The sequence below is a fragment of the Neoarius graeffei genome, chromosome 6 (assembly GCF_027579695.1).
Source record: "Neoarius graeffei isolate fNeoGra1 chromosome 6, fNeoGra1.pri, whole genome shotgun sequence".
Classification (NCBI taxonomy): Eukaryota; Metazoa; Chordata; class Actinopteri; order Siluriformes; family Ariidae; genus Neoarius; species Neoarius graeffei.
The window spans coordinates 78,543,150-78,558,006 of NC_083574.1; the positions used below are offsets into that span (position 1 = coordinate 78,543,150).

General features: G+C 46.8%; 1 protein-coding gene across 1 annotated transcript; it reads right to left on the reverse strand.

Annotated features, from left to right (window-relative positions):
- Window positions 1–752: 752 nt before the first annotated feature.
- Window positions 753–4,583, reverse strand: LOC132888329 (paraneoplastic antigen Ma1 homolog). The gene is made up of 3 exons (XM_060924389.1): window positions 4,306–4,583; window positions 1,278–2,250; window positions 753–1,145 (listed from the first exon to the last, which is right to left on the reverse strand). Exons 1-3 carry the CDS (start codon window positions 4,581–4,583, stop codon window positions 753–755), a joined length of 1,644 nt encoding a protein of 547 aa, XP_060780372.1.
- Between the last annotated feature and the right edge of the window lie 10,274 nt (window positions 4,584–14,857).

Sequence of the window (14,857 nt, forward strand, 5' to 3'; positions counted from 1 at the left end):
CGGCAGGACACAGCAGAGACTGGATGGACTTCAGGCCGAACGTCAAGCTCAGGGACAGATGCATCATCAGCACTAAAAGGCTGGTCTACAAGGACTAAAGAGTCATTGAGTTCACCAGGAAACTTGGGCAGTCCTGAAAGCTGCAGCTCCTGCCCAGGCTTTAAAACAACAGGCTTAGGTTTCGTGAACCACACAGTACCGTGTTTATCCACATCCTCCGGTGATACACCTGTGTGCTTAATGGACTCAAAAACCTCTTTCATCACAGGGTGTATGGTCAGCATGTTAAGAAACCCGTCACCTGCCTGTTCACGACAAGAGTGGAAGAACTTCTTCACTAAGTGAGTGTTTGTGCCTACCAAAATGGCTATACCCTCTTTTGTCTGAGGGTCAGGACACACAAGAGCTAAAGTGTCCACCACCTGAGGCACACCAGTGACCGCTTCAGTGAACTCGAGCCAAAGAGGCAAATATCCATCATATGGGTATTTGTGAGAGCTCAAACCCCATATTTCCAGATTTTCCACTGGCTGCAGTGGCAAATGCTTCAAATATGCATTATAAAAGCTATGATACAAGATGGTGACCTGAGAACCACAATCAAGCAGAGCTTTAGCATAAATACCTTCTATCTGCATGGGCACCTCAGCTGAGGGCCCCACTAACCCAGATGGCAGTTGTGATTGGCTGACTTTGATTGGAGGGGAACAATGAGCAGAACATGTTGTGTGATGGAGCTCTGTGCCGTTCCTTCACTGAGCTCCGGGGAAGTTTCCCTGCTGCGTGACCCTCTTAAGCAGCTTTTGATTCACTACCCTCAAGTTCTCAGGACGTGTGCACTCTCGCTTGGTGTGGCCATCTTCTCCACACTTGTAACAAAAAATGGCAGGAACAGAAGAGGATGCCGTAGACTTCGGCAGGTTCAAAGAAACAGCCCTTGTGGGAACAGCTGGGGCAGTGGTTTCTGTGCTGTGGCTTATGCCAAACTGTGAGACTTGACGATTTTCAGGAGCCACAGTAGTAGCAGTCAAAAGTTTAGTTACTAAAGATGTCAGCTCCTTGACCTCTTTCCTCAGACTGTCAACCTCAGACATCAGGGGAGTAACAGGCACATAAGGAAGAGCGACAGCAGCAGTCACAGGAACCTGGCGAAACATAGATGAGGCCACAGAAACCTTTGCACTCTCCCTTGCACTTACCCAGTGCTCTTCCTCGCTCACATTTTGCATTAACTGTAAAAAAGAAGGCGGAGCTTGCAAAGTGTGCAGAAGTCACACATGTAAAGCCACAATGTCAGGGGTGAGAGCACCCTTGAACAACTGCTCCAGACGTGCACGATTCAGGCCTGCAGCTTCAATCCCTCCTCTCAAAAGAGCACGGTGGAGAAACTTGTCCAAGCGATACAAGAAAGCAGAAAGTTTCTCACCATCTTCTTGAAAAGTATGGCGAAACGATGCCATAAGGTCTGCCCCACTCTCAGTCGATCCATAAGTATTGTCAAGAGCGGTTAAGTAATCAGTAGCAGTAGCAGATGGGCTACTGACTTTCAAGAACCTTACTATATCCGCAGCAGGCCCACGCAAACTCTCAACAATGCGCTGTCGCTTAGCAGCATCACTGCACTGCCACTCAGTAATCATCTGAGTAGCCTGCTCCGTCCAGGCCTCATATTCTTCCTCGCCTGGGGGAACGGGCCGTAAACCGGAGAACAGCCTCAGTTTTCTATAGCCAGGCACATCAACAGATGCCTGGTTACAGCCATCAACGAGCTGGCCTATGGCATTCACAAGATCCATGCTGACATCAGATTTAGGAGGCTGCGTGCCCAAAACAGCCTTCACATCACCCATAGACTTGCCTTCCTGCTGTAATAATGACAATAGCTTGGCTTCAAATCCATCACTTTCAAGAACAGGACTAGCAGGCAGCAAACTACTCACTACATGAACAGCCCATGGACCTGCCTCACCTACAATTCCCACTTCAGGAGGGACAGAGCTCTGATCCAACTCAGTAGAAGTCTTGACTAAAATGTACAGGTGCCTACCAGTCTTGTCGCCACGGTGACCACGTATCCAGGTCCTACCCAGAACCTTGATTGTGCTGAGCACACGGCTAACCACATCAGTGGCCTCCAATGGCACTCTGCTAAGTAAAATGGCATGACACAACTCCACATTCTCCTCACGGCTCCACTCAACAGCCTGACTAAGGTCCATGTTAAAAAAACTGCCCAGCAAACAGCAATAACTAAACACAACACAAACACTAAGCGCAACACAGTGATCTACTTGTTCTGGTAAACAGGAAAATCCCAGCGGTGCCTCCAAAATGTAACCCCTTTTTAATAGGTGCTGATCACCCAGCACAGTAGGCTACAGGCTACTAAAGAGTTACCCTAAATCCCCAATAAATAATGGCGCAACAGGGTCCTAAGTTCTCAGCGGTGGTAGTGGTGAGCTGGCTGAGGTTCCTGATGCCATAAGGGTACAAGTACGAGTATCGAGAGAGAATAATAAGCATGATTCTAATAAATGATAAATTTAACAGCGCGGTGCCGCCACTGCAAAAATACTACACTTACCTTTGAAGCTAGTGTATGGTGTATTTCCTCAGAGTTTAAAATAGACAGTAGTTTGAGTGAAAGAACTAATAGCTAGTCTGCAGTGTGCATGTCAGAATGTTCAAATATAAAGAACCAAATGAGCAGCCAATACACCCAAGATATAATTAAATAATAATAATAATAATAATAATAATAGGAGATATTATTTGATGATAAATGCTTCCCAAAGAAGCATGCAATGTAATCACCAATATGAATAAAATAGTAACACCTGCACAAGAAGAGCGGAAACAATTAGCCTACATCATAGAGATGTTACAGATAGCACATCAACAGTGTGTATACAAGCAGTACATAGTAAGAAAATAAAACTGGGTAAAGTATCAAAAGAAAAGAAGTGGAAAAGAAAAAAAAACAAGCATGCAGTTGGGGCCCGTTGATGCACAGGTGGCAGCTCTGAAAACGTTGGCTATCCAGGCGAGACCAGAGGAACGTGTGTGTGTGTGTGTGTGTGTGTGTCAGTGTAATTGTGGGTTCGTGTTACTCACAATCCACCGGTCAGACCAGACAGATCAGGTTACAGATGTCGGTACAGTCACGCAGCAGATGCTCCTGAGCAGAGGCCTAGCTACTGCTGTGGGTTAGCTCGCTCGAATAAGATGCTGCTCACCCCAAATCCCTCGGTAGCTGACTGGGTCCCGGTCCCGACACAGTGAGTCCCCGGGATCTGACGAAAGCGCTCCGGTGGGCCCAGCAACGGAGGGCAGATGTGTCCGCGAAAAAAAAACAGCAAGATCACTCACTGGAGTGACACCGGAGTCCCAGGTACACATTATGGCCACAAGCAGGCCAATCTATAAAAATACTCTCTGCAAAATAAGTGCTGAAATAAAGCTCACAAACAACGCGATCTCTCTCTCCTCTGCTGCAGGTGGGAACTGACGTGAGCTTCTCTCTCGCGAAGTGATGGAACATTCAAAAAGCCTGCGAACTCGTGGGCATTAAACATATACCAATTACCATTGGCTGACATCAAAATTCAAATAAAAATACAATGACCAAATAAGTCTGATTGGTCCGAATGCACAGTACATCACAACACATCAGAACAGTGAACATATTCCAAACCACAAGGCATTATGGTAAATGGGGTTAATTACACAGAAAATAGGGCAATCCAATATAGAGTATAAAATGCAGTGTTATTTTAGAGGACCTTATATAATTATGTGACATCCCGAGAGGCTGCGTCTTGGAGGGGCGCTATATTCCACACAGATGGCTCCAACCACTGGCAGCTATAACTCCATCTGGTGGTGGAGTTAGGAACTTCACCCCCCAGCACCCAACACGGCAACACACCTGTGGCCAATGAGGGCCTAATGAGCAAGAGGGCTTTGTGAGAGCTCAAACCTCTCAGTGTGAAGGTGGAGGGGAGAGGAGCAAGGTTCATGGACTCTCTTGCTGAGTGGATCCTGCTGGGCGGAGTATTCATTGAAATTCTTATCTGAGGGATTTTTGCACTGAAATACTTACCTGTGGTATGAATGCCTGCTACTGGACTGCCATTGGGCTGAAGACTACAGGGATTGTTGACTGGACTCCGAGTAAGGCAGAAGATTTGGAAGGTTGGGCAATCTTGCCCAATCAGAACAGGGACAGGGAGGGAATCAACCACTCCCACCCTCGTGTGTATAGTCCCCCTGGTGGTGGTTATTTTTAGTTCAGCGGTGGGGTACTCTTTGGTGTCCCCATGGATGCAGGAAACTGGAAGAATTTTGTCGGTGGTCAGACACGATGGATCCACCAGATCCTTACGCACCAAGGTGACCTGACTACCTGAATCTAACAATGCCTCGACATCACGGCAATTCACCGTCACTGGGCAGGTGAGGGAATCGATCTGGGGGCCTGTCTGCAGCCCCGACGAATGATGCAAACAGCTGGGCAGAGGGTGAGCTGGAGGACCCTGCGGTGGGCATAGGCTCTTCCCCGGGTTCCCACACTGCCAAGACATATGTCCCCTGCCCCCACACCGGAAGCATTGTCGGGTGTCACCTTCACGAGGAATCCTAACCGGACAGGGCTGGCTTCTGGCTCCCCCTGGAGCATAGCCAGGTCCTGCTGTGGCTGGGCTGGAGGACGTGGTGTCCATGATTTTCAAAGGGGGGTTTCTGCTTTTGCTTCGTCGGACCTTGGGATGGTTTTCTGCTTTGCCTCGGTCCATCGGGGGGGCCTGGACCCCTTGGGGTTTTTGGGGTGGCCTCCCCCTGTCAGCAGTGGGGGCACAATCCTGGGGTCCTTCCTGGAAGCACGGAGCATTTCTGTTGTGGCCTGGTACTTTTCCACAGCTTCAACTGTCAGTTCAGCTGTGGTTAGGGCTTGTTGGCTGATGAAGCGCTTCGCCTCATATGGCAGGGCTCAAATGTAGTGATCCACGACAACGGCCTCCACTACTGCAGCCGTGGTAGTTTTCTCAGGTTCCAGCCATCTCCTCGCGATTCTGGAAAGTTCGTGCATCTGCGCACGGGGAGCCTGGTCAGCTTGAAAGGTCCCGCTGTGGAAGCGTTGAGCCATACCGAAGTTGGTGAGCCCCTGTCCGCTGAGGATCTCAGTCTTCAGAGCATCGCAGTCTGTAGTCTTGTCCGGGGGTAGGTCTCAGACAGCATTCAACGATTCTCCCGATAAGAATGGGGCCAACAGTCCAACCCACTGTGCCTTGGGCCATCCTTCCCTAGTGGCCGTGGCTTCAAAGGTGTGCAAGTATGCCTCTACATCATCTGTAACCCCCATTTTGGTGATGAAGTCACTTGCCTTTATTGGGCCAACGCTCCGAACAGCCATCTTCTTCTGTAGCTGCAACTCCTCTGCCTTCAGTTGGTTGGCTTTCCTTTGTTCCTCCAGGAGGGCCCCGCTCACCTGCATCTGGGCTTGCTGGCCAGCAATAAGGGCCTTCAAAATTTCCTCTATCTTGTTATGCAGAGGGCCTATAGTCAGCTGGGAAAATTGAGTAATCAAATGTCCAGTGTCCTCCTCATACCTGCACTATTATTGATGATTGAAATACCCACATTCTCCACCATATGTGATATCATGAGAGGCTGGCTGGCTCTCAGCGGGACCCTTCAATCAGTGCAAGGACACAGAAGTTAAAATAAATCAAGATTTTTAATGTTATGCCAGGTAATTAAACAGAAAAGGTAACTCAAAAGTTCAATGCTCAAACAAAGATGGATTCCCAAAAGTCAACTCAAGCAATGCCTCTGGCTTTAGAACAACAAGATTATAGGCAGGTCTCCTTCAGTCCAATATCCCGTTCTCAGAACAAACAAAATCTTCTGCCTTACTTTGAGTCCAGTCAACAATCCCTGTAGTCTTTAGCCCGGTGGCAGCCCAGTAGCAGGCGTCCGTAACACAGGGAAGTATTTCAGTGCAAAATCCTTCAGGTAAGAATTCCAGATAAGCTTTCCAACAAATACTCCGCCCAGCAGGTTCCACTCAGCATGAGAGTCCATGAACCTCTCTCCTCTCCCCTCCAGCTTCACACTGAGAGTTATAGTGCCCTGTCACACTATGACGTTCTTACCAGTGTTCGAGTAACGTGTTGCGAAACGCAGAGGAACGTCGAGAACGTTAGAAAAAAGTTACAAGAAAGTTAGACGAGCATCGGCAAACGTTGGGGAACGTCGAGGGACGTCGGCGAACGCTCAGGGTGAAAAATAGTTTTGGGTGTGCACAAAAATTCAGGACGTTCTATCAAAACGCTACTTACACGTTAGAGGAACGTTACACGAAAGTTTGCGGGCATTACTCGAACGTTACTCGAAAGTCAGGACGTTCCCTGGACGCTAGGCGGACGCCGGCCCATCAGGGTCGAGTGTCCAGCGCGTGCCTAGCGCTTGGGTAACGCTTGCCTAATGCCTGTGTAACGTCCATCGAACATCTGTCCAGCGTGTCGCCAACGTTTTTCAGCGTTCGTCAGCGTTCGCCGAGCGTTCTTAACGCTCATGTAACGCTCTTTCAAGGTCTTTCTAACGTCTGTCAGCGTTCTGAATTTTTCCAGTGTCTGTGTAACGTCCATGTAGTGTCCTTGTAACGCGCCTGTAACCTACTGGTAGCGTTCAGGAGCATTTGGCAGGCACTTGCCATATATATATTAAAGGGGCTTGCAGAGGCCACCGACAGTCCTGTTGGAACTTTCACAGAGTGAAGACTTCAGAACAATGACAGACCAAGAGAAACACCAGTATGCTGTTGCTGCTCTCATGCATCACAACAACCTCCTGCAGTTGGCACTGCACCAGGTTAAGATGTCCAAGGCAGAGTCAAAGAAGAAAAGGAAGAGGAGAGGGAGAAAGAGCTGGGTGAGACCCTGGATAGGAAGGCGACCACAGTTTGGTGTTTATGACAAGCTGATGGCTGAACTCAGAGCTGAAGAGCAAGCCTCCTTCCACAACTTCCTGCGCATGCCAGCAGTGATGTTTGATGAGCTGAGACAGAGAGTTGGTCCCAGGATCACCAAGAAGGACACTCGCTTTAGACCAGCCCTCGACCCTGGTATGAAGCTGGCCCTGACTTTGCGACACCTTTCCTCTGGTGACAGCTATGCTTCGCAGAAGTTTGCCTGGAGAGTACCTCACAACACACAGTCACTGGTGGTCAGAGAGGTTTGCCATGCCATACTGGACGAGTACCTGGATGAGATGCTGACCTGCCCCAGTATGCCAGAAGAGTAGAAGGAAGTTGCTGACAGATTCTATCAGAGGTGGATCTTCCCCCATGTCCTGGGAGCACTAGATGGCAAGCATGTGGCCATTAGGTGTCCTGCAGAGAGTGGCTCCTTGTATTACAACTACAAGGGGTTCTATTCCATCGTGTTGCTGGCCCTTGTAGATTCTGACTACAAGTTCCTGTGGGCAGATCTTGGAGGCCTGGGATCAGCATCCGATGCCCAGATCTACAACTCCAGTGAGCTGAAACATGGAGCTGAAGAAGACCTGCTTGGGTTTCCACAGCCTATACCTCTCCCACAAGACACTACAGATGTTCCATACTTCTTCATTGGAGATGACGCCTTTGCCCTGAGAGCCTACATGATGAAGCCCTACAGTCTCCGTGGTCTATCACAGGAGGAGCGCATTTTCAACTACAGACTGTCGAGAGCCAGGAGGGTCATGGAGAACGCCTTTGGGATCCTTGCCAACAGGTTCCAGGTGATTCTTGGCACTATGCAGCACAAGCCAGAGACTGTGAAGCTGATAGTGAAGACCTGCTTGGTCCTTCACAACTTGATGAGGGTCAGATATCCAATGCTGCAGAACCAACAGCTGGACCAGCCAGAAGGTCCAGAAGAAGACCTTGTGCCTGGTGCCTGGAGAGATGGCTTCAATATGGAAGACACACAGGTTGTTGCAGGCCCCAACACTGCGACCAAGGAAGCCAAGAAGCAGAGGAACCTCATCAAGCACTGGGTCAACTCCTCAGCTGGGGCACTGGACTGGCAGGACAGGATGGTGTAGACCTGGACCCTAGTGTTGCAATGCAGAATGGACTTAATATAGACTATACTTTTTGGTAGACACAACTTTTAGAAACTGAAATATTGTATGTGTAACTTACTTACAATGACTTATTTGTAGATAACAGTAATAATAAAAGTAATTGTGTGTGTCATTTCGAAGTAATTATTTTTACTGATCACCCTACTTTTTTAGCCAATCTGTTCTAGGCACGATCTCTTTTTCAATTATTTATTTTACTGAGTTCCCGGTCGACCCCTTTTCACGTAACCAAACGTATAAAACAGTATTAATAAATGTCATAGTTTTATTTTGTATTGTTTTATTCTTTTTCATTTTTTTAACTTTTTTTTTTTTTTTTATATTGTACTTTTTTATTTATTTTTTATTTTTTATTTTATTTTAAAATAAAAAGTAAAATAAAAAATAAAATAAAAAATATAAAATAAAATAAAAAATATAAAAAATATATAAAATAAAATACAAAGTAAAATAAATACAATAAAAATATAAAATAAAATATATAAAATAAAATACAAAGTAAAATATAAAATAAATATATTTTACTTTTTATTTTATTTTTTAATTTTATCTTAAAATAAAATAAAAGATAAAATAAAAAATATAAAATAAAATATAAAATAAAATAAATATAAAATAAAATACATTTATTTATTTATTTTTTATTTTATATTTTATTTTATATTTTTTATTTTATCTTTTTTATTTTACTTTTTATTTTATTTTTTATTTTGTATTTTTTTTTCATTATTTTTTTGGGGGGTACAATATTAAAAACAAGAAATTGAAAGTTTCATGCAAGAAGCAGGCAAAGTTCAAACTATGTACAACATTTATTTACAGATTCCTAAACAAAAAGTTCTAAGAGTCAGTCTCTGGGTCCACTGGTGGCTGTGGAGTGTTCAGCGTGTCATTCAGAGAGGTAGCCATGGACGGGGTGGCAACTGGAACTGGACTGTCCAGGGTGCTGAACAAGTCGCTGACACTGGCTGCTGTAGACACTCCGGTGGGGAACACGGTAACGTCCGTGGCGGCACAAGTGACAACCAGGGCTGGAGAGCTGCTGCCTTGGTTGCTCTGGTCCATGGCGTGTCTTGCAGAGCTGATGGCCGTAGAGACGGAGGCATGGGTGGTGGCTGGTGCTGTCAGCATGTGGAAGACGGGAGAGTTCCTACTCTGTTGCTGGAAGAACCTTTGTGGCTGGTAGTAGGAGTGAGGCTGCTGGAAGGACGAGTGAGGCTGCTGGAAGGACGAGTGAGGCTGCTGCTGGTGGTATCTGGCCATCCACTCCCTGTTCTGTGACTGCCAAGGAGTGCCAGTGGGCGGGTTGTCATGCCACTGGCTAGGGTCCGGCTGAAACATGTCGCTCTGGGCTTGCCTGGTGGTTGTGATGCCAGGAGGGGGGGTGGACCGACATCTAGCTGAGAAGGTAGGCAGGGCCTCCTCTTCCTCTTCAGTGTCTTCATCCATCAGCCGCGTGAGGATCATGTTGATGCTGGCCCTGGCCTTCTTGAACTTCCGGCTCGACATTGTGAGAAGGCTGTCCCTCACGTAGTTGGCAAAGGTCGACTCAGGGGTCACTGCTGGAGGCTGGAACAAACCCTTAAGTATAGCCTCTGACTCCTTGACCTTCTCCTGCAGGGTAGCCAACACGTCATCCTCGGTGGTGGTATCCTCATCCTGTCCAGATCTTCTGGGCCTCTTGGAACTGCTGCTGCTGGAGGCTGCTGTGGCAGGTGTGGAAGGTCTGGAAGGTATGGCAGTAGACTCCGTGATAGAAGGTCCAGATACCGGTAAATCCTCCTCCTGGACAGTTGCTGCAGCTGAGGCTCTGCTGGGTAGGATGGGCTTGGCTGGATCCGGTCTGTGTCGCACTACCTCCTGCAGGAACCTGAAGTTGCTGAGCACCCACTCGTCCCTCTCTGTTCTTCTTGGGGCACCATCACCGCTCTTGTGCTTCATGAGTCTGGTGTTCTTATCCCGCAGTGACCGGAACCAGCCCTTCAAGTGCTTCACTGTCTTCTGCATCTTCTCTGCCTGGGCCTCCCACAACTTCTCCTTGTTCGTAATCTTGTGGTAAGCCTGGAGCTTAGAGTCCCACAATGTCCGGTTCTCTTGTAACCACTCGACCATGATGGCCTCATCAGATTCAGAAAGGCTGTAGTTTATCCTGTCGCTCTTCTTCCTCTTGCCTCTGTCCTGTGAGGAGGCTGCTGACAAGCTTCTGGAGGAGGAGGAGGAGGAGGAGGAGCAGCTAGACCCTGGAGACCCTGGAGAGGCTGGAGATGGTGACTGGGACCTGGAGGGGGTGATTGTTGCCCTCTTGTTCTTCGTCTGCTTCTGCTGCTGGCTGCCTGCTGGCTGGCTGTCAGCCTTGCTTTCAACAGGAGGGGGATGGACCTCTGCAGTGATGGAAACAACCTCCTGGCTGGGAGAGGATGCTGCTCGTTGGCCCCTGCTGCTGCCCCGACCTCTGCTGCTGGCCCTCTTGCTCTTGGGAGGCATACTTCTTCGATGTTGACTGCGCGGTGGTTGAAATGGAAGTGATGCACTCTGGCCAAAAGCCCCCCTTTTATACTGCGCGTCCAGCCACAGGTTGGCGAAACGTAACAGGAACGTCACACAAACACTCCACGCGTTACTCGAACGCTACAGGAACGCTAGGCAGACGCTGTGGAAACGTCGAGAACGTCAGCTAGACGCTGGACAAATGTCGAGAACGTTACCTGGACGCAAGGCAGATGCTACCCAAACGCTATGAGAATGCTATCAAAGTGCTGTGGACGCTATGAGAACGCTAGGTTTTGCTGCTATTTTTGACCACAAACGTCGCCTGACGCTGAGGGAACGTTGGCTGAGTGTTACCCAAGCGTTACAAGAACATTACAACATCGTTGACCTAGAAACTTAATTTGAAGAACGTCGACGTTCCCCGGCGTTTCTCAAATTTTTAAAAACGCAACCAAACGTCGAACAAAACACTATAGTGTGACAGTGCCATTAAACTCTCACAAAGTCCTCTTCCTCATTAGGCCCTCATTGGCCACAGGTGTGCTGCCGTGTTGTGTGCTGAGGGGTGAAGTTCCTAACCCCACCACCAGATGGAGTTATAGCTGCCAGAAGTTGGAGCCATCTGCGTGTGACGTAGAGTCCCTCGACGACACAGCCTCTCGGGATATCACAATATATATATATCTCAGGATGAAATGATGCCATGGGAACCAGAAGTGACCATGCTGCAAACAACACTGGGAAGTTATGTCTCTGCCAAACCCAGAAGTGTTGAATAATAATAATAATAATAATAATAACTAGAGTTACTGTGGTATCCCATTTCCACACCTGAGGCCTTGGGACAAACATCAAGGTCACAGAACTGAGAGAAATAAGGCCACTTGTCCGGAATCTGATGACAAAGGGAAAAGGATATAATCTGTACTCGAGTTGAGGGGGGATGGGGCCATCCCCCCTGGAATAAAAAATGGTCAAAATCATCCCCCCTCTAAAACGGGCATCCCCCCTCCCTTCCCTTGAGCAATTTTATCAGTAAATGTGGACATTACTTCTATTTAACATTGGAATTAGAAATGCCATTCCACATAGCTTTGCTGAAACTGAGCATACAATAAGCTACCGCGAGAGGGGGCATGCACAAGCAAAGCGTTTGAGGAGGTGACATTCAGTTGGAGTTCCGTTATTTTTGATTTCATTCGGCGTTAGTGACAGCAGCGGATTGCAGCATCATGGCCAAGCGGAGTGGACAGCAAGACCTAAGCAAGTTCGGATTTAAGATCGCAAGAAAAAACATTTCAGGAGGTAAGTCAAGAGTTACGAATATCAGTCACACTTTCTGTGAGCCCACTATCATGCTGTAAAGTTACTGATATGTAGCCTAATTTGTGGGCAGCGGATAACAACACAGCTATCATAATGAATGTTAGTTTGGAGTCTAGCCAGCTATCGATAGCTTACTCAGGTTCATGTTAGCTTTGATTTCTTGTATAAGGCCATTAATTTAATCAGCCTGGACGTTCGTTTGTTATTCTTCAGGCAACAAAAAGTGTTATTCAAAACAGGAAGGCTAAAATAAATGACACTAGCAGTTTTGAAGGCTTCATTGCCTCATTAGAGAGCCAGTCACAACATGTAAGGCAGAGCAGGATTAGTGTAGGACTCGACAAAGTGTCTGCTAAAATGCAGCTTTCTTTTTCTTCATCATAGGTTCTTCTTCTGTCTCCTCAATGGGCCTTTTCCCCTTTCCAAAGAAACTTTCCAAAGATGCCTGCTTTTAACTCATTTTGCTAGCTTGTATCCAGTATGTATCAAAGTGCTGGTATGCAGGGCCGTCGACAGGGGGGGACAACCGGGTATTTTGTCCCGGGCCCAGGCATGAGGGGGGGCCCAGAACTGGTCCCTCATGAAGATGCCATTAATCATTCTGTTTCATTTCAAAATGTGTTGATTTGGGGGAGAAAAATGTGCTGTATTTGCATTCAATTAATGATTTCTGGTTCTTTTGTCTTTATTGTCTTCGAAAATAGATTCAAGAACCCACCTACCACCCCTAATGCAGAAATGGTTTGGTCTTTGATTAAGGCGCCAAATAACACGGCACTATTCCATCATAACGCTTCGACAATAAGCGTGCGAGCCCGTTTGCCAACATGCACAAGTCAGGAGCAAAGAAAAGAGAAAAAGAGATGAAGAAGCCAAGAGCCTCAGGGGCTCACTGCAGACCCGGCGCCAGACACGGACTGACGGACGGGCCTTGAATTGCTTTGGGGGGGCACACATTTTATACGCCAAGCCAGGGCAACACAACTGTTTCTAGCAACCCAGGAGAGCAGCACAGACGTGACGAGTTAAATATTCTAAGAAACCTATAAAGCAACCAAAACAACTTTCCAAAATGTATCAAACATTGCTCAGCATATTAAAAGGTTTTTTTTTTTTTTTGCTCCGCTGGCCTCACAATACACAAAACTGATTTCGGGTATCTACCGGAAGATGTCGTGATATGATCCCGTCCAGCAATAAAATGTGATTGGCTGAGACAGCTGCTGATTTACCCAGATACCATTTGAAGGAAAAATGCGATTGGTCGGTTGGTTCATTCCATTACATTAACCCATTGGTTCCCAAGAAATATTAGTCCACGTTTATAGCAATGATCCAGAAATTATTACTAGTGTTTCTGTACTCACGGATAATAATGAATGAACCGATCAGCCGATTTCGAATAGTTTCAATACATTTTAAATTGAGCACATTTTTCATTATTATTGTTATACTGAAAAACTTTGACTTGTAGTTTACGGTTTTTTTTTTTTTGAGGGGGAAAAAAAAACAAAGAAGAAGCAGCTGTGACGGGCTCCTATCAGGCCATGCAAGTGCTGTCACTCGCCGGCCACTTTCAGGCATCTTTTTCGGATTAGTGAGACCAGACCCTCTGAACATGAATGGGAAGATATCAATACTGGACTCTGTGAAAACTAACAGTCGCGAAGAGCATATGATTGAAATCGCCATGAAAAGTTGATTATACTTGAGTGTTAGGTTGGTTCTCATGACTCAGAAAAAGCTTTAAAATCCACTTTTCTCGTGGATTATTTTGACACTGCGCAGGCGCAGTACTTCTATAACGGCAGGAGAGGGACAACGGAGCACGAAGCTGCAAGATGATTGGAAAGCTGTTGGTTCAGATCGACATATGATTGGTTGTTGGCAGCGGAACAGGCGGGATATTTGCAGACCCGTACTGCCGTCAGAGACGGTTGATTAGAATGTTTGCTGCCGTTACGAACTGTCCCCATTCATTTCTATGGACGATTTCTTCAGTGACCTGTCTCCTATGAAAAAAAAGTCTCTGCTCTGGGTTCCAGCAGGGCGGGCCCACATGAGTCTCAGGGCGGGCACGGCCCCCTAAGGCCCGCCCATGGCGCCGGGCCTGGCTCACTGCATAGATATTTTAGAAAAGATTCAGATGATGCAGCAGGTGGTGAAGGCAGTGGGGCAGCTTAGCCAGGTAAGACACAGATAACTTTTTTCCAGCCCCGTAATGTAACCCCAGCACGCGCGACGCACCATTCATATTGACGACTTTGCCACAGCAAAAGTTCGGCGCATTGCATTTCGCACCTGAATAATTGCAGACTAAGGAAATGTTCAAACTGTAAATATGTTGAAATGTTGAAATAAAATGGTTGACTGTTATAATGGGCTTGGAATACCTGTTATTTAAGGGTTGGAGTGAATGGAGACTGTGAAAAGAGGGGTTGGGTGTGGGTGGTTGCTGTGTGGCAATGTGCGTGCGCACGTATGTGTGTGTGTGTGGGGGGGGCACTCAGATTATTTGGGGGGGGGGCCCACTCAGATTATTTTGTCCCGGGCCCAGCCAAAGCTGTCAACGGCCCTGCTGGTATGTATCGAAGCAAAGTATCAAAGTATCCAAGGCAGCTCCTTGGTAACTGTCAACGTTAAGGTGTCACGTGACCTAGATAACAACGGGAATCAACGTTACAGAAAGAATCCGGTCATTTTTCAAAGCTCAAATCCTCGTTCTGATAATAAATAAATCAGAAATAACATTATAAGTACTTTTCTTTTCTTTCCATTAAAATAATAACCAGTATGGACATGTATAATTTTCATTACTCATAAGAATAAACACAATAATAACAAAAAGGAAAAAACAAAAAAATGCATAATGCCTCAAACATCTTCTAGGAAGTTTAGTCTGATTTACAATTTA

Excerpts from the sequence above, each read along its gene's own strand:
- LOC132888329 (XM_060924389.1), bottom strand. The coding sequence starts at position 4,583 with ATGTCTTGGCAGTGTGGGAACCCGGGGAAGAGCCTATGCCCACCGCAG. Across the intron at positions 2,251-4,305 it reads ATCCATGGGGACACCAAAGA|TTATTGCTGTTTGCTGGGCA; the intron begins GTACCCCACCGC and ends TGTTGTGTTTAG. Across the intron at positions 1,146-1,277 it reads CTGACATTGTGGCTTTACAT|GTTCCTGTGACTGCTGCTGT; the intron begins GTGTGACTTCTG and ends ATGTTTCGCCAG.